Here is an 18,776-nt window from a genome sequence, read left to right on the forward strand (position 1 = left end):
TAACAGTATCTTCTTTTGCCTTAACTCGTGACAGCATAGACTGTCCTTAGGGTTGTCATAGAACCTCCTCTTTTGTAAACCCGCAGGTGGCCGGGACCATGTTGTTGTGGGCGTAGTGAGCTTAGGGTCCCCGTTGGCAGTGCGGCGTCTGTACCGGGGCTCAGCTGCTCTGCCCTTCTCCTCCCTGCGTGCTGTTTCCTTCCTGCGCCTCTGCAGACCAGTGTGACAGCCCAACGGACAGTGAGATACAGGGGAAACATTGAGACTTTTCATTCAGATCAGTGTCATAAGAACACTCCTCTCTTTTTTTTTTTTTTTTTAAATCTTTTTTTTTTTTTTTTTTTAAGATTTTATTTATTTATCAGAGAGAGAGAGGGGGAGAGAGAGAGAGCACAGGCAGACAGAATGGCAGGCAGAGGCAGAGGGAGAAGCAGGCTCCCTGCTGAGCAAGGAGCCCGATGTGGGACTCGATCCCAGGACGCTGGGATCATGACCTGAGCCGAAGGCAGCTGCTCAACCAACTGAGCCACCCAGGTGTCCCAAGAACACTCCTCTCTTGTCCCCATTTCTGAAGCCAGTAGCTGTGTGTGTGTGTGATCCCCACACATGGAATTTAGACAGAAAATCCCGTGCCTGAGGCTTCACCACCACTACTGTCTTGGTATATTCTTCGTCCTAGGACTTGAATACCCTGGGTGAATTGGGACAGACTTAAGTTCCCTTGAATCTCTTTGTTTAGTGTAGAAAAAAATTTTAACTTTTCTATGAACTTTCACTGTTGAAATACTTGGATTTTTTCTTTTTCTTGTCTAGTGAGCCAGACCGAGGAAGGCTGACTCCGTCCCCAGACATCATTGTTTTATCTGATAATGAGGCTTCCAGTCCCCGTTCCAGCTCCCGGATGGAAGAAAGACTCAAAGCAGCCAACCTAGAGATGTTTAAGGTAAAAAAGAGAGAAAAAAGAAAAGATAATTTCTTTCTTCATTTTTTGCTCCTCCTATGTAAGAGTCCCAGTTCTGTGTTTTTATGGTTTACTTTTTTAATCTAAATAATTACCCATTGATGAAAATTTCTTTTCCCATTGATGAAACTTTTCTTTTTTTTTTTTTTAAGATTTTATTTATTTATTTGACAGACAGAGATCACAAGTAGGCATAGAGGCAGGCAGAGAGAGAGAGAGGAGGAAGCAGGCTCCCCGCTGAGCAGAGAGCCCGATGCAGGACTCGGTCCCGGGACCCCGAGATCATGACCTGAGCCGAAGGCAGCGGCTCAACCCACTGAGCCACCCAGGTGCCCCTGATGAAACTTTTCATAAGTAATTCTCAACCTCAAGGGCATGGCCTTTAATTATTTAATTTTTAGATTTTTTTTTTTAAGATTTTATTTTATGTTGTTTTTTAAAGATTTATGTATTTTTATTTGAGAGAAGACAAGCTGGGGAAGAAGCAGAGGGAAAGGGAGACTCTCACTCAGACTCCCCCCTGGCTGAGCCCAATGTGGGGCTCGGTCCCCTGACCCAAGCTGAAGTCAAGAGTCGGACATTCAACCAACTGAGCCCCCTAGATGCCCTGAAAGAATTTTTTTTTTTTTTAGGATTTTATTTATGTGGCAGAGGGAGAGAGCACAAGCGGGGGAAGAGGCAGAGGGGAAGCAGGCTCCTCCTCACCGAGCAGAGTCCGATGCGGGGCTCCATCCCAAGTCCCCGGGATCATGACCTGAGCCAAAGGCAGACACCCAACCAATTGAGCCCCCCGGGCGCCCTGCCACTGAAGATACTATTTTTAAGTAACCTCTACACCCAACATGGGACTCTAACCTACAACCCCAAGATCAAGAGTCATGCGCTCCACCTACTTACTGAGCTAGCCACGTGCCCCAAGGGCATGCCCTTTGACAGGGAATCACTATAACCAAGTGAAGAATACAGTTTGACAGAGCATATTGAGTATAACTTACCTTTGGAAAACACAAAAACAAAACTTTGTCACATAAACTCTAGGCTAGAACCACCCTATCCTGGTTCTCATAATATGAAGGGATTCCTAAGTGTTTATGCATATCTAGAAGAAACTTGGCTTTAAAAGATCCAGAAACATTATTTTAAAGGAAAGCAGTGTCTCCCTGTGGCCATTCTTCTGTTTTGCCAGAAGTCTGGTTGATTGCAGTTTATTTGTGGTCTCTTCTCTGACTCTGTGAGCACTTGTGAGCACCTGCTGAATACCAAGCCCTGTGCTGGGCTCCGGGACAGAAAGACGCCCATCCTGGTGCTGCTTCTGCTTGGTCGGGAGACGATTCCAGCCCAGGAGGAAGCCTCATCTTGCAGGAAGGGACTCTGTCTGGGCGCATGCCCCCCTCGCTCACCGCCTCCTGTCTCCTCAGGGGAAAGGCATGGAGGAACGGCAGCAGCTCATCAAGCAGCTGAGAGATGAGCTACGGTTGGAGGAAGCTCGGCTGGTGCTGTTAAAGAAACTGAGGCAGAGCCAGCTACAGAAAGAGAACGTGGTCCAGAAGGTATTATGCCCTAGAAATGCATGTCTGGGTTTGAGAATGGACTTCCCAGGTAGGTTCCATTGGGTGGCCTGTTCTTCTCTGGTCCCATGGGTTTTCGTTTCTAAGAATAGTGGTGGTTTCTGTTTTTGTTTCATCTTAGGCTTTTTTTTTTTTTTTTTTTAAGATTTTATTTATTTATTTGACAGAGAGATCACAAGTAGTCAGAGCAGCAGGCAGAGAGAGAGGGAAGCAGACTCTTTGCTAAGCAGAGAGCCTGATGCGGGGCTCGATCCCAGGACCCTGAGATCATGACCTGAGCCAAAGCAGAGGCTTAACCCACTGAGCCACCCAGGCGCCCATCTTTATCTTAGGCTTTAATCAAGAAAACCTTGATTCCATTTTTCTCAGTTTTCCTTCTGGTCAACAGAGGCTTCACCCCAACAAGGAATTTTGAAAGTCTGGGAGTGTGCCGGGCTTGTACTCTGTCTCTGGTGTTTTCTCCCCTCAGACCCCAGTCGTGCAGAATGCCGCATCCATTGTTCAGCCGGCTCCTGCCCACGGGGGACAGCAGGGCCTGTCCAAGCTCCCCTCCCGGCCCGGAGCCCAAGGGGTTGAACCACAGAGTCTGAGAACATTACAGGTATGTGACCCACCTTGGCGTCTTTGTGTTGGAGAGCCCTGTGTCTCCCATCTCTGGTTTGGGACTTTGGTGACAATTATAGAAGAACCTGGCTGGGGGAGGGGTGCTGTCACCCACGATCCTGGGTCCCCCTGGCATGACTTGCTGTGTGGTGCTAGGCGGTGTAGTAATCCCCACCGTCCATCTGGACATTTCTAGCTCTGCCCCTTTCCATCTAGCTTCTACCAAGAAAAACCAGGGAATTCCTGCTGCTGATCAAGATTTACACTGATGATGCATTTATTCAGTAGAACGTTAGACAAAGTTACCAAGTCTGCATTTCCACTCAGCTGGGCATTACAGTGTTACCTCATTAGCATTTTGGTGGGGCATTTTACCAGCTATGACTACTTCTTTTCCTCTTTCCCCCTCAGGGTCACAGTGTCATCCGCTCGGCGGCCAATACCGCCCTCCCACACATGCTGATGTCTCAGCGTGTTATCGCACCAAACCCTGCCCAGCTACAGGGCCAGCGGGGCCCACCCAAGCCTGGCCTTGTGCGCACCACAACACCCAGCATGAACCCTGCCATCAACTACCAGCCGGTAAGAGAGCCCTGGTGGGGAGGCAGGGAAGTCCTTTTTTTTTTTTTTTTTAACAGACAGAGATCACAGGTAGGCAGAGAGGCAGGCAGAGAGAGAGGAGGAAGCAGGCTCCCTGCGGAGCAGAGAGCCCGATGCGGGGCTCGATCCCAGGACCCCGGGATCATGACCCGAGCCGAAGGCAGAGGCTTTAACCCACTGAGCCACCCAGGCGCCCCGAGGCAGGGAAGTCTTTGATCACTTTCCCTGTTAGGACCATAGCGTTGAAGGTTTGGACGCAGAGAAGATGTAGGACAACCCGGGCAGTTCTGGTGGAGTTCGGATGGACAGCAGTCCTGACGAGAGTACTGGCCGGGGGAGCCCCTGAGGACAGGAGTGGGCAAGGCGGGTGGCGCACTGAGTAGCGGCGAGTCAGCCTGCCTAGAAGGAAGCAGGGGCCTGGGGGAGAGGTCGCAGGACAGAGGACAGAGGGCACCCCCGTTTTCCTCTGAGCTGCTATCCTCGCCGCTGCCGTCCTCTGCGGTGTGCCGGAAATCTTTGTCCTTGAGGTCGGACACCTCCTGGCTTTTCCTGAGCTCGGGGCGAGCTTGGCAGTGCAGGCGGGGATCAGAGAGTGTGTTCTGCCATGAAGGCAAGACTTGGTCCTTGCTCGCACATGCCGTCACTGACCGCTGCGCTCCCTGCGTTCCAGCAGTCGAGTTCTTCTGTTCCCTGCCAGCGCACAGCATCCTCCGCCATCTACATGAACCTTGCCTCCCACATCCAGCCAGGGACCGTGAACAGAGTGTCCTCACCACTTCCCAGCCCTAGCGCCATGACTGACGCCGCCAACTCCCAGGCCGCAGCCAAGCTGGCGCTCCGCAAACAGCTAGAGAAGACCCTCCTGGAGATCCCGCCCCCGAAGCCCCCCGCTCCCCTGCTCCACTTCCTGCCTAGTGCAGCCAACAGCGAGTTCATCTACATGGTGGGCTTGGAAGAGGTCGTACAGAGCGTCATCGACAGCCAAGGTGAGGCCGCCAGGCCTGACGGACATGGGCCGAGGCTCGCGGGGGACCGTCTGCCTCCAAGTGACCTCTCCTCCTCTTGCCGCACTCCCTCCGTTGTTCAGAGGCTGTTCAGGAACAACACAGCAGAAATGCTTTTCATGGGTCTGCATAGCTTAGGCTTCGTATTTTTACTGTATTTTGTGTATTTTTGCAGTTCATTGTTTAGTTTTCAATGGTGCCTGGCACCGTGGGTGCATTTCCGATGGCTGGAGCACTTGCTGTTCACGTCTGTGTGCGGGTGGCACTGTGCTACGTTGTCGTGCCCTGTCCCTGCCATTTGAGGACTCAGAGTTGAGAAAGTAGGACTTCTGGAGGACGTGGGCGGTCCTAGTCGTGGCTGGACCGGGCTGGGATATATTAACACTAACAAGTTACCACGCCTGAATTTCCAAACTCGTGGTCTTAGGGGGGAATACGTGACGGTAGGGGCGAGTGCCTGAGGGACTCAGTCCTGACTCGCAGCAGATCTCGGAGGGAGCGATTCGGACACTGATGGCTAAAAATTGTGAACTTCTGGGCCAGGGCTGAGTGCGGTCTGACGTAGAAAGACGCTGTGGAGCAGAAGTGTTGGCGGAGTCGGACGGAGTCCGGTGGAACGAAACAGGTTTCCGTCTCGCTGGTCGAGGAAGTCAGGGCACGTGGGTTCTCGGGCGGCTTGGCCGTGAGCGGCCACACTTGGACTCGTCTCTAAACAGGGTGCTGTGCGCCGAATTCCCTGAGGTGGTGTTGTGACAGTCAAATAAAATGAAACTATTTTCTAAATTGTAGAGTCTCCTTACTTAAGCAGAATAACCTTCTGAAAAATTGGTTGGAAGAGGAATCGGGGTGGGAAGCGCGAGCGCCTCATTGTTCTTCTCATTGGCGTCTAGGCAAGAGCTGCGCTTCGCTCCTGCGGGTCGAACCCTTTGTCTGCGCCCAGTGCCGCACAGACTTCACCCCGCACTGGAAGCAGGAGAAGAACGGGAAGATCCTGTGTGAGCAGTGCATGACCTCCAACCAGAAGAAGGCTCTGAAGGCCGAGCACACCAACCGGCTGAAAAACGCGTTTGTTAAAGCCCTACAGCAGGAACAGGTAAGATCGCGCACTCGGCAGCCCCTGCTCCGGTGGGGCTTTCCCAAGAGGTAGTTCATTCTGGTTCAGCAGGGTTGTCTGTGACCCCCCCCCAGTCCCTGATGACCTGGACTCTGGCAGCTTGAGGCCCGGGTTCCCGGTTTCTCTCCTTGCTGTTCTGTCTTCCCCTTTCCACTTGATTGTCTCTGGTCGGGCAGGAGTGTAACAACAGTGTGGTCCATTGTGGGGAGGGGCAGGCGGCTGAGACGTGGGTTTCCCTCCCTAGTGGGGCCGAAGAAGCCCCTCCATTCACACAATCTTATTTCCTCCTCAAAGAAATGGGTTTTGGTGGGACTCGTGTTGGCTGCAGTAGGCAGGAAGTGGAGCAGGGGAGCGGGGGGCTTCGGGGGTGGGACCTCCAGGAGGGTCTTCTCCAGCTGTTTGCGGAGCGGCAGCTTGGCTGCGGCCAAGGGTTCTCCTGAACCTCTTGGACAGACAGAATCTCTACAATCGTGGTTGGCAAGGGAATGACAGTGGGGAGAGGGGACTGTGACGCGGCCCGGGGAAGAGGAGTGTGCGGAGTGAGTGCACGGGCCCCTGTGGCCTGAATGTGTTGAGAGGCTTGGACCCTTCTCCTCTCTCCCGTCTCCATCCCACCACTCATCAGACCCCTTTGGGTAGCATCATGGATCTTCTGGAAAATGGGTAGACAAGAGTCAAAACTAAAACCTCCGTAACCTGGTCGTGGCTCATCGGTTGAGTCTGCTGGTTGCCACCACCCAGACCTCTCCTGCCCAATCCTGAGCACCAGCTTTCCCAGACAGACGGCTCCCCTCATCGGCAAAGCCACGTTGGCTGCTTGTGGCCAGAGACATTGGTGCACTTCCCCCACCCAACTCTTGGCCTGTTCCATCTCCCTCCTGCTCGCTGGCAGCCTTAGAGATAAGAAGACTTCTAGGTTTTGTGGGTAGGACACAGAGTGCTGTCCTGCCAAGCTGATCCAATGACTCCCGACAGGAAATTGAGCAGCGACTCCAGCAGCAGGCAGCCCTCTCCCCCACGGCGGCTCCCGCCGTGTCCAGTGTCAGCAAACAAGACACCATCATGAGACATCATACGCTTCGGCAGGTGAGCGCCTCTAGGAGGGCTTTTCAGCCGCTGACCCCATCTTGTCTTTCTTCGGTGGGAAGTCCTTCTGCTCTTCTGTACCCCACACCCTTCCCTCCCTGCTTACCCTTTCCGTGGCGGCCATGTTGTCATCCCCACCCCACCCCCCCCGTCCGCTGTCCGTTGCAGGCCCCACAGCCCCAGAGCAGCCTGCAGCGTGGAATCCCCACCTCTGCCCGGTCCATGCTCTCCAACTTTGCACAGGCGCCCCAGCTCTCCGTGCCGGGCGGCCTCCTCGGGATGCCAGGTAAGAAGGGCTGGGCTGGCTTGGCTGCAGCTCTCTGGGAACAGAGTCTCTCCTGTTCCTGCTCTCTCTCGAGGCCCGCCTCACTCTTCCTGATGGCAAGGGTTGGCTAAATTCATAACACATTCAGGGCACAGCACACTGGGGTTTTGGTGGTGAAGACGCCACAGTCGCTGCCGCTATCGGTTCACTGTGTGGCACACCCTGTTGGCAGGCGTGCGGCTGCTGATCTCTGGGCGAGAAGCGCGGGGTGCTCCCTGGACGGCAGGGGGTGCTTCCTCACAGCTGGCCCCCCCAAACCCAGAGCAGAGTCCATGAGTGTGTCTCTTTGCCTTGGTTAATTAGTCCCGTCTCACCACTGTTTCCTCTGACTCTCCCATCCTGTCGAGACTGTGCTTATTGTAGTCCTGCTAGGACTGAAGTGTCGAGAACACCTCATTTCCTAAAGATGGCGTGCGGGGGGGCAGTTGGCCACTGACCTGAAACTTGCCAGAGTTTGGACAGGGGCAGATGGCTTCCGCTGCTTCCTCCCCGGCCCCAGCTCCGTGCCCCAGAAGGTGCTGCCTCCTCTTCTAATGCCCCCCCCTCCGCCGGCTTCTGTCTTCCGGGTCCAGGTGTCAACATCGCATACTTGAACACCGGCATCGGAGGACACAAAGCTCCCAGTTTGGCGGACCGACAGCGGGAGTACCTTTTAGACATGATCCCTCCCCGGTCCATAGCGCAGTCCATCAGCGGGCAGAAATAACGCCTGTCCACGTGCACTGCCCCAGCCTCGAACCCTCTACCCCTCCTCTCCCATTGCCCCCAACTTCCGTCGCATGCAGTGCCTGTACTGGTGCCTACCATACACGGAAAACAAAACCGAGAAACAGAAGACAGACCTAGAAATCAACAGGAAGACCCGCGCCCGCCCCGCCCCCACTGCTGCGACCCTGCTGTCTTCTCTCCTGTCCCCGTTCACAGGGAGGTGCTCCTCACCTCTGGTGAAGGTCAGGGGGGGGCCTGGGGAGCCATCGAAGCCCTCTGACGTGTGTTTCTAAAGCTTTTATGCTATGATTATTGTCATTTTTAATGATGATGTGTCTCCTCCCTTTGTTCAGTGGACGGTTAAACCTTTTTATTTTCCCTCAGTATTTTCTTTTTCCCTTTACTTTTGCCTTTTTTTTTAAGCACAGATGACAGTCAGATAAGTGACAGGAGCACTGCAGGGGCTCCCCAGGGGGCATGACTGGGGGTGTTGGGAGCAGAAGTTTGTAATGCACTTAACGGGGGGGGGGGGGCTCAAACAGAGGGCATCAGCCTTGGGTGTCTCTGGTCTGGACAGTCTGGGAAGCAGTGTTCGTGCTGAAGTCGGGCTCTAAGAATGAGGGGAAAGAGCCTGGAGGGAAAAGCTTTAACCCACAGAGAAGGGGACGAGGGACATGAGGACAAGTGGTGTTCAGCCAAGAGGGACGGAGGCTGGTCTTGGCCTCCTGGATGCTCTCCTGGTCCCAGTGGAGACGGAAGTCTGCCAACTAGCCCAAAATTATTTCATCTTACTTTCTTTGTAAAATTCTGCCCCTCCCCCGTGCCACATATTTACTCCTGATCTGCTCCTGGCAAGAGGGAAGCGCAGCCCTGGCTCTTATGTGGCTGTTCCAGCCCAGCTTAGCCGGGGTCCTAGGAGTTGGGCTGGGCATTCCGAGTGAGACCGAGGAGTCTGGGGGTGGGCCGGGAGGGCTTCCTCTCCTAGCCGGGGAGACTCCGTCCATCTTGCCCTCCCAGGGCCAGGAGGAGAGGGCAGGGAGGAGGCCGGAGCAGCCTCCCACAGCAGGTACAGCAGTAACTGCTCGGAGCCGGACCCTCTGGTTGCCAGCTCTGGACCTCTGTGCCGAGTAGCTGTTGGCTCCCCCCCAAGCCCACCCCCCAGAACTCTAGTAAGTTTCCTTTTGTGTTTTCAGCTTTTTCTTTAAGCGCTACTAATGTAGAGAATGAACTGAATTGTGCAATGTTGCTGTTCTGGGGTCGGGGGAGGTTAGCAACCCATCTGCCCACACCCTGGGGGCGGGGGGGCAGGGACCAGGCTGGTTTGGAGGTAAGGGAAGCCCCTTGGAGGCTGGGGTTTCCGCTCTCGCTCTCCGGTAAAGCTCACTCACCTGCCTCTGCAGCTCTAGAAGCTGCCTGGGTGCGGGGTGGGGAGGGAAGGGTTACCCGGAGCAGCAAGGTGGGAAGACCCGAGTGGGGCATTTTGCCCTTGAAAGCCGCCTGGAAAAATTCCCCCGTTTTTATTTTAAGAAATAAAATAATTTTTTTAGAGTAAGAAGGCACTTTTAAAATTAACACACACACAGACTGCACACCTTCCCCATAAAGTTTGGGGGGTGAGGGGTGGAGGAGTTGCTGGAATCCGGCTCGGCACCCCCCCCATACCCCAGAGCCACTGCGGGGTACTCTACTGGCCCTACGGGCCTCCCTGGCTTTTTTCTTTCCTTCCCCCAAATTCATTGAGCACTTAATAAAGGAGCAGAGATACAGCCTGTGTCCCGGCTCCCCCAGTGGTGCAGCAATCTGAAGCTGGACGCTAGGAACATGGTGATGGGGCTCTCCGGAGTTCAGGGGGAATGTTGTCCCTCGGACTGTAAGTGGTGGGGGAGGGAGGGGGGTTAGGAAACTGGGTCTGGGATTATTTTAAATTTATATATATATATATAAAGATATATTCTTACATCTTTTGTTTGCCCTCTGTGCTTCGAAAGCACTGGATAAATTGTTTGGTTTTGCTTTTCTCTCTTCCACGAAATTGGAAGCGCCCCCCACCCCCGCCCACAAGTCATCTCGCCTGGTGGCCTGTCTAGCCTCTTCCACCCCGCCCGCCGTGACCAAGTGCCATTTCTGTTATGTCTCCCCTCCCCCAGCTCGGAGGTACCAGGTGCCCGAGTCCATCACTTGAGACTCGAAGTGAGGAACAGAGAATGTGCAATACCGTCTGGTTGGGGCCACCCCTGCCCTGCGCTGAGCCTCCTCCCTGGGAGCCAGCACCTCTGAATGCGGTTTGGAAGCAGGACATTTGGACGAGAGGGGGGCGATGGGGAAGGCCAGCCGAGTGCCTGCCCGGGGCCTGAGGCCGCAGGGGAGGACAGGGCAGCCTTCCCTGCTCTGTCCCCTCAGGCTCAGTTGCATAGAGGCTGCTTGTCCAGTCGAATCGTAGAGCTCTGTGACCCTTGCTCAGTCGCTGAGGTTTGATTTCTTACCCCTCCTCCCCATTTTCATGCCCTTCCTTGGGCTTAGTGATGGGGGGAGTTTCCCGTAATCATGGTGAAGTCGTAGCCCTCCGCCGCCTCCATCCCTTCTCTAGTTCCTCGTCGCTGATCACCTTGTGTCCCTCCGAGTCTCTTGTTGCTCCCCATCGCCAGGCCGGGCCCGTAGACACTACCCCTCCTGCCTGAAGATAGGAAAGACGCCGTGTTCAGAGTTCTCTCCCGGAGCTCTGGAAGCTCAGAGGATGACTAGAGTGAGGACCCCCTGGTTCTTCCGGTCCTCTGCATCCAGAGGCTCCCCAGGTGGCCCTTCGGGGACAGAGGCTTACTCCCGAGATGCCCGAGATGGGTAACTGAGCAGGAAGGCTTGGGTAAAGCTGAGGGACGGAGGTCCTCATTTGTCAATCCTTTTTAATTCTTGATTTTCATTTTCTGTTCTTCTCATTTGACCACAGCATCCGGACTGTCTCATCCCCGGAATGAGTATTTTTCCATATTTTTGGATTTATGTATGGTAGACAGTTTTTTGTTTTTGTTTTTGTTTTTTTTTTAAAGACACAAAGATAAATGTTTTCCTGCTTTGGTTACCTTTCCTTTCCCCTTTAAAAGGACTTAGCTATAGAGCCGCTTTGTAAAGATGCTTCTTGGTATTTTACTTTTGTCCCTTACCCCAAGCACTCCTTCCTCCTAACCTTCCTCTCCACACCCCACCCCACCCGGCCCTAGGCTCCCCTGCCCTCCAACAAGACCTTCATTAGCTTATGATACTTGCTGCCGAGATGTTATAACAAGGACTCATTCGTGTATATAAGCTATTTCTTGATCCATTTAAAAGGAATTGTACATTGTGTAGAAAAAAAAAAAAACCTGAAAAAGAGAAAAAAAAGCCCTCGCCATGGATATTGTGAAACTGTGTTATGTCATTTTGTAATGTGCCCGTTTGTGTATGATCCGTGCAAAAGGGTTTCTGGGGAAGGGGCGGGGGTCGGGAGGCAGGGCTGCGGAGGGCGGGGCGGGGAGTGGGCCGGGCCCAGCACACAGACTGGCAGCGGCTCCAGCCCCATCCCTCCTCAGAGATGCCACCTCCCCCACCTCCCAGCCCTGATTTGTGCCTTGCCTCCCCGCCGGGTCACCAGCACTGCCTCGGCAGAGCCCACACCCTCCCCCAACCTGCCCACCCTCCACCCCAGCATTAGGCGGATACTGTGGGAAGTGCTGGGGGTCGGGAGGTAGCCGAGGAATGGGGCAGTTCCTGGGGACATCGAAACCAAGTATTATTATGAATTGTAACTGTATTTGCACTGTTTTTTTTCCCTCTGATTGCATCAGCATATATACAATATACCTATATAACGAAATTCAGTGTCAAGCTTTCTTATGCAGGGGATCTCCCCCACCCCGCCCCCCAAACAACCTAGTTCTGTGGGTCTTTGCGAGTAGGTTATCGAGGGATGATAGAAAGGACTTGAACAAGACCTAAGGAAGCCTCCCCTCCTGAGCCCCGCGCATCTGCTCGCAGTTTCCGGCTTCGTAAATTGGGGTGAGGGGCCACCGTGAAACTCGGGTTCCTGGTCTGGGCCGTAGAGAGTGGGGTGCCACAGCCCGCGGCGTGGGGTGGCAGCACCGGCCGGAAACTGGGGTCGCCCCAGGCTTCCCCATGAACTTGCTGTGTGGCCTGTGGTAGTTCATTTGCCGGGGCTCCGTTTCCTTACTTGTGAAGTGACAGGGGAGAGCGTCCGGCTGGCCTTCTGCTTCCCTCCTCACCTGCCGGGCGACAGCTCTCTGTGCAGCAGGGCCGGGCCGTGGGTGCAGGGGTGCGGCCGCGCCGGGAGGGCTGCCAGGCCCCCCGCCGGTCCTCTGCTTTTGAGAAGGGGCAGACTGACGTCTAGCCATCAGGGCACCTGGGACAGCTTTGGCCTCAGGCCCGAGACCCCATCGCAGGCAGCCGCAGGGTCGAGGGGCGCGTGAGTGGTGGTGCCCAGGCTGCTAGTCTAGCCTCGCTGCGCCTTTTGTGAGCTGCCGGGGGGGGGGGGGGGGGGGCAGAACTTGCCCGTCCTCTTGGTATCCTGTTGGGGACAGTGTAGCAGAGCCCGGTGCACCCCAGTTCTGGCTCCTTCAGAGCTCCCATGAGTCCTTGCAGGCGGCTCCTCACGGCCGGGGCTGGGGCTCCCACCCTGTAGGCTCCTGGCCTGGGAAGCCTGGAGAGGATCTGGGGAGGTGGCGTAGGCCTGGGGAAGGTGGGGGGAGTAGGGTTGGGGCGGGGAGCAGGGCTGGGGCGGGAAGGGCCTCTCTGAATGCGGGTGGGGGGGCAAGACCCTTTTGCACAGGCTCTAAGTTTCCTTTTTTTTTTTTTAACTCATTCTGATTTTCTGCATTGTGTTTGGAAATTAAAATGAAAAAACTAAGACCAACAGAAACTGGTTTTCAAAAAGGCAAATACACTCCCATCTGTTTCAGATGCTGCTGAGCGTTTCAGCAGCAACAGATTCAAATAATAAGCTAATTTTTGGAGAAAGGATTAAAAGAAAACTTTGTAATATTTATCACTTGCAAGCTATGTTTAATAAAGAAAGGAATGGTTTCTAAACTTTTCCTGTGGCTCGTGCTTTAGTCATGGCTGGCTTGGGGCGGCAGTTTGGTGGGGGAGCTCCAGGGGTGATTGGGGTAGCATGGGGCAGCTCTGGGGTGCCCGCTTTCCTTCCACTGCAGTGGTCCCAGGAAGCCCTTGCTCATCCACTGTCATGGATCCTGTGTTCCAGAAGCCAGTGGCCTGCCGTCTGAGGGCCCAACAGTACCTCGCAGGAGGCTGTGTCCCAGCTGTCCTTGGCCTGCCAGTCCTACTGCTCTGGTCTCTCCGGGTTGCAGAGCCCTCTGTAACGTGCTGGTCTCCCGTGGTGGCGGCCGTCCCCTCATCCGCACACGGCGTCCCCCCAAGTTCTCCTTCCAACCCAGAACATTAACCTGATGCTAATTTATTTTTTCCATATGCTTTTTTTATGTCCCAACAAAACACTTAAGTCAGGTCCACCCAGTAGGTGGGATGTTGAAAGTTTGGGTTGTTGTTTTTACCTGTGCACTTTCTACATTTAAAACCGGTTAATTAACATACCCTGTGTTACTAGTTTCAGAAGTAGCTTCAGTGATTCGTCACTGGACGACACCCAGTGCCCTTTCCATCACGGGCGCGCCCCCTTCCCGCCTCCGCCCCGCGGCCTGCGGCTGTTCCCTACAGCTCAGTGTCTCCTGGTTTGTCTCCCTCTGTCCTTCGTCTTAACTTCCCCTCTGATCCTCGGTTTTGTTTCTCAAATCCCACATCCTGCTAACACGCGAAGAACAGTCGTCGGTCAAGAGCTGGGCAGAAGCCACGGACAGACGTCCCTCCGGAGAACAGTACAAGTGGCCAGCAGACCCGTGAGAAAACGCTCCTCGCGGGCGGCGGCCGAACCGGTCCACGCGGAGAGCCCGCCGCGCGCTCAGGGCGGCCGCCGCCACCGAGGCGGGAACCAGGGGAGGCGACGAGGCCGCAGGGGAAGCCCGGAGCCGCTCTTCGCCAGGTCTGGGCGGCCGCTGCCCGGTCCCTTCCGCAGGAGCTGCCCACGTGCTGCGGGGAGCCAGCCTCGCTGAGGTCTTGTCCCTGGGGCTGGTGTCATTCCGCAGGAGCACAGAGGGTGGCAGGGTTTAGGTCCCTTAAACCCTGGGCTCCCCTCCCTCCCTGGGGGACTCTGGCCTCAGGGTGGGGGGGGGGGGGGGGGGCTGGGGGGGGCACCGGCGGGGGGCGGGAGCGGAGGGAGGAGGCCGGGCTCTTGGACGCCAGCAGTCAAGGGCATGGGGGTGGGGGCTGTCCACGGCCTCTCCACGGTCTCCTTGAGGGAGTCGCAGCCCCCTCAACCCGCGCCCTAGCTGCTGTCTCCTCCCAAAAATAGAAACCAAACGGGGAGGAAAGCTCTGCCCTGGCCCCCCGCAGAGGCCCCGGTGCTGCGGATCTGGAGAGGGAGACGCTGGTCGCTCAGAGAAGCAGCTGCCCTCAGCTCCGATGTTCCGGACGCTCGCTCGTGATGTTGGGACAAAGGGGCAGGGAGCCCCCCGCCACCTGCCCACTCGAGACTCAGAGGAGAGCGGGCTGCTGTCCCTGCATCAGAGCGCAGCCGGGCCACGACGAGACCGATCCCACACGAGGGGTCCTGGCCATGCGGTAGAGGCGGTGGCAGAGACCCTTGCCCGGCTCCCCCCTGGGCCAGACCCCTGAGGCTGTATGTCTTGGGGTAGGGTCCTGTCTGGCTCAGGAGCAGGAGCGTCTCCCGGGTGGGGTGCGGAGGCAGGCGCCATGCGGTCGGGATGCCCCCCAGCCCGGCCTGGTTTGCGCTGAGCTACTTTGCGCGGGAGAATGACTCTGCTTCCTGAAGAGGGAGAAGAGAGACCGGCCCTTCTCCCTACCGTCAGGCCTGCGCTTCCCCGGACAGAAGCTGAGGGACCTCTGGTTCTTTCCTGACTCCGGCGTGATGGGGGCAGCCGAGGCATTCTCGGGGGTGGGGGGAACCCGCGGGGAGCCCACTTGCAGGGCCTAGGCCAAGGGCGGCTGCCCCGGTCAGGCCTCAGCCCCAGGCCTGAGGCACGTTGCTTTCCCACCACTTGCTTCCTGCACATCCCTCCCCTGCGGGACAGAGGAGTTCAGCCTTCTCTCTCCGGAGCCCCCCTCAGGGGTCCCCAGCTCGGTGGGAGGCAGGAGCACTCTTGGGAGCCCTATGTGCGGAGGAGGCGGTCCAGATGGGAAGCACCAGCCGGGACATGCCTGGGGCCTCCCTCTCCTTTGCTGGCTCCCTGTGGGCCGAGGGTGCAGGCTGGCAGCCCCCCCCCACCGCCCGACACCGTCCTCTGCCTGGGGGTTGCCCAGTGCCCTCTGCCCTCTGCCCCCAGCCCTGCTCTCCCACTCTGGGAGGGGACAGTCAGCTCCTCCTCTCAACTCTGTGGCCCCTGGTGCCACTGGATGCAGACGGACGCCCTGCAGCTTCGCAAGCACCGAGGGCAGCGGAGCAGCGAGGCCTGTGGGGGCTCCAGCACAACCCGGACAGCACCCAGCGCCGGACTCCGCGGACACAGTGCCTGCCGTCAGTGGGCCAGGTGGAGGCAAAGCCCAGCCCTTCCGCCTCCCTGAAGACCCAAATTCGTGGGTCCTGTGGGAGGGCCCACTCCACCGCACCTGCCACCCTCCCACCGCACCCCTCCTCATGCAAGGGGACAGCGGGCTGCTGGGACTGTCCCCCTGCACAGCCGGCTCTGCAGGGACCAGGACATGGGAAGGCAGTGCGGCTTTCTGGCCTGGAAAGCTCAGTGCCTGGGGAAGGACACGGAGCAGGGTGCCAGGGGGCAGAAGAAGGGTCGGGGCGAGGCCGAGAACGGCTGCAAGGCCATGAGGAGACACAAGGGGGCCACAGACCCAGAAACCCAGCAAGGGCCCAGACAGGTCTGAGGCCTGTGAAGACTGGAAGGGATGTGCCCTGTGCCACCAGGCCCAGAGGTGGCCAGGGATTCCTGTCCCCCACCCACGCCCCACCTGGCACAGGCCCGAGGTTCAGCACATGGTCAAGGACGCTGTGGTTGGGGGCAAGGGGAGTGGTAGAGATGGACAGGGCAGTCGGCAGCAGTCCCCTTGGGGCAGAGCGTGGCTCTGGGTCCCCTGTCACAGCCAGGCGGCCGCTGGCCTGGTTGGAGCCTGCGCTGTTATCAGCCGCAATGGTTGATGGCCTTGCTCACCGCTGAAGCCTCACCAGCGTCCCTGTGCGAGGGAAAGCCACATCCGCTGGGGCCTCCTTCTTGCCGAGTCCCCTGTCCCGGTTAGTGGGCCCTAAGGAGGGGACTGTCTCTCTCCGAGGCCACTAACCTGTCCAGGGCCAGGCCCTGCCCGCTCTGTGTGGGCCCTGCTTCAGTGGAGCCGCGGGATCGGAGCTGCGCACTTGCTGGGACTTCGTGAGGGCTTCAGAGGGAGGCGGTGTGTTTGGTGGAGGTAGGCCTGCGTGCCCGCGGTGTCAAAAGCACCCACTTTGGGCACAGGAACCTGGGGCACCTGTTGTCATGGCCCAACTAAATGTTATTCCCAAGACTCAGCACCTTCCCATTCTTCAACCAGACCAGCTGGAGCTTGGGGACGACCTAGGCCACACCGGTGACCATGGCGCTGCTGCCCGGAGGCCTGAACAAGGACTGTGGCCACCAGACAAGCAGGTGGGGTTAGGGGAGTGGAGGGGAGGGTGGTGCTGGCTGATGGGTAGGTGGCCCTGTGAGGCCCTGTGTCCTGGCCCCTCCTACCTGTCCCTCTCCCCATGCAGGTTCCCACTGGGGGAGACCAAGCCCAGGGCCCTCCCAGGCCGGCCTGGGGACTTGCCAGTGGGAACCCTGTGCCAGGTGCCGGTCACGGGGGCCCAGCCAATTAGCAGCACAGCGTAGACTCCCCTGTGCCAGACACTTTGGAAATCACGAGGTTCCAGGCGCTTAGGACCTGCATGCCCGCCCCCCTCTGATGGAGCAGCCGTCCACAGGGAGGCCCGTGGTCAGGGCCAGGAGAGGACCGAGGGCTGGAGACTCTGATGGCCGGGGCAGGACAGCTGTGTACTCCGCGGCTCCAGGAAACGTGTGGCCACAGGTGGCCGGTAGCGGTGCACACCCTGGCCCCATCGTCTGACGCACGGTGGGCACTGGATTCTGAGGCCCAGACAGGATCTCGGGCTCCTGCGGCAGCCGTGAGGATCCTGCTATGAGGGGAACAGCAAGCTGGAGGGGGGGAACAGAGCTGCCCTGCTCTGTGCCCAGGACAACGTTCTGCCCAGTCCTCAGGTGAGTAGGCCTCAGAGCGGGGCTGGGCAGCTTCTGCTTCATTCCCGGTTCTCGGAGAAAGAAGATGACTCGCCCAGGTGCTGTGCCGGGAGACCCCAGGGCTAAGGTTCGAGGAGAAGGAGGGGGCGGCTGGGCGTGGCAGGAGTCCCTCCCCCAGAAAGCAAGCCAGACCCTCCTGAGAACTTGGTGATGTCCCAGCTGCTCAGGAGGGGGTAGAAATGTGTTTGAAATTCACTGCTGTTTGGCGTTAAACCAAGTCTTCCTTTATGCCACAGTCTCCTGTTTCACTAGGTGACTTGTCCAATCAGTGGGGGCTGCCATGTGCCTCGTCCTCACCCGGAGCCTGGCTACAAACTGTCCCCTACCCGTCACCCCATTCTAATGTTGCACTTTGTATCTTATGCAACTTTGTAGCCTATCTTAAACCCTTTCTTAATGTCCTTTTTTTTTTTTTTTTAAGATTTTATTTACTTGTCAAAGAGAGAGAGAGAGAGCACAAGCAGGCAGAGGCAGAGAGAAAAGCAGACTCCCGGCCGAGCAGGGAGCCCAATGGGCGACCCAATCCTAGGATCCCGGTATCACAACCTGAGCCAAAGGCAGCGGCCTAACCAACTGAGCCACCAAGGTGTCCCTCTTAATGTCCTTTTTAAAGAACATCTCATACAAATGTTTGTGTCTCTAAAGGGAAAGCTTCTCAAGAATGACACAGAGTCTCACACACCCTTGAATAACCCCTGAGGCCCCCACTAGTTTTCCTCTTTCCCCCTATCTCCTCCAGCCCTCTGTCCCATAGCAAGATACCTAGGACCGACTCCAGGCCGGGCACCCCTCCGAATGCCTCTCGTGCTCTCTCGTTCCGGCCGACACCATCCTGGAATGAACTGGCCTTGGCCAAGGAGGCTGTGCTCCGGGTCAGACTGTCGGTGGAGGCAGAGCCTGGGCCCCAGGAGCCACCGCTGAGCCTTTGCACCTGCCCGGACCTGCGCAGCGACCCGCCCACCTAGAACCCTCCTGCCCACCAGAGGCAAGTGCTTATGGAGGAGGGAACAGCAAGCATCGAGTGGTCCGTCCAGGCCCCATGCCAGAGGGCCTGGCCGCCAAGGGGATGAGACTGGATCCTGGAGGCTCCCACACCCTTGCCGCAGGGGAGCGGGTGAGCCGCAGCCCACGGTTTGGGGCCTTGGTCCTCAGCTCCAGCCCCTGGGGAAGAGTCCACACAGACCCCGGCTCCTTCCCTGACCTTTCTCAACAGGTGCCTCTTCCTCCTGGCATTCCCGAAGCTTCTGAGCCTCTGGGAACAAGGTACCCTCCCGGCCCCCACCCTTGTCCCCAGAGGCTCAGAAGCTTCGGGAATGCCAGGAGGAAGGGGGTGGTCAGGCTCTCCCCAAGGGCAGGGGGAAGCCTGGAGGGTGGGGGCCGGGAGGGTACCTGGGGGGAAGGAGAACCCGCCAGGCTTCCCCCTGCTCTTGGGGAGACCCTGACCCCCACCC

At 57.1% G+C, this 18,776-nt stretch overlaps 1 protein-coding gene across 8 annotated transcripts in view; it reads left to right on the top strand.

The window, feature by feature from the left end:
* GATAD2B (GATA zinc finger domain containing 2B) overlaps positions 1 to 18,776 on the top strand; it is a 92,526-nt gene that overhangs the window by 73,604 nt on the left and 146 nt on the right. For 3 of the 8 annotated variants that reach the window (XR_006608601.1, XR_006608597.1, XR_006608600.1), the window contains exons 3-13: positions 814 to 943; positions 2,380 to 2,511; positions 2,999 to 3,130; positions 3,544 to 3,714; positions 4,403 to 4,718; positions 5,627 to 5,829; positions 6,826 to 6,936; positions 7,105 to 7,222; positions 13,796 to 14,083; positions 14,382 to 16,459; positions 16,583 to 18,588. Coding sequence is in view for 2 of the 8 variants with exons in the window: in XM_045086914.1 (XP_044942849.1) it covers positions 814 to 943; positions 2,380 to 2,511; positions 2,999 to 3,130; positions 3,544 to 3,714; positions 4,403 to 4,718; positions 5,627 to 5,829; positions 6,826 to 6,936; positions 7,105 to 7,222; positions 7,834 to 7,967 (1,447 nt within the window). In the remaining 6 variants the exon portion in view is untranslated. Of the gene's footprint in view, positions 1 to 813; positions 944 to 2,379; positions 2,512 to 2,998; positions 3,131 to 3,543; positions 3,715 to 4,402; positions 4,719 to 5,626; positions 5,830 to 6,825; positions 6,937 to 7,104; positions 7,223 to 7,833; positions 13,046 to 13,790; positions 14,084 to 14,381; positions 16,460 to 16,582; positions 18,589 to 18,776 lie in introns of those variants that run through there. The other 5 variants (XR_006608599.1, XR_006608598.1, XR_006608602.1 and 2 more) reach the window with 5 other exon arrangements.

Source organism: Mustela putorius, unplaced genomic scaffold (genome assembly GCF_011764305.1).
Source record: "Mustela putorius furo isolate JIRA1106 unplaced genomic scaffold, ASM1176430v1.1 tig00000997_pilon_pilon_pilon, whole genome shotgun sequence".
NCBI classification, from domain to species: domain Eukaryota; kingdom Metazoa; phylum Chordata; class Mammalia; order Carnivora; family Mustelidae; genus Mustela; species Mustela putorius.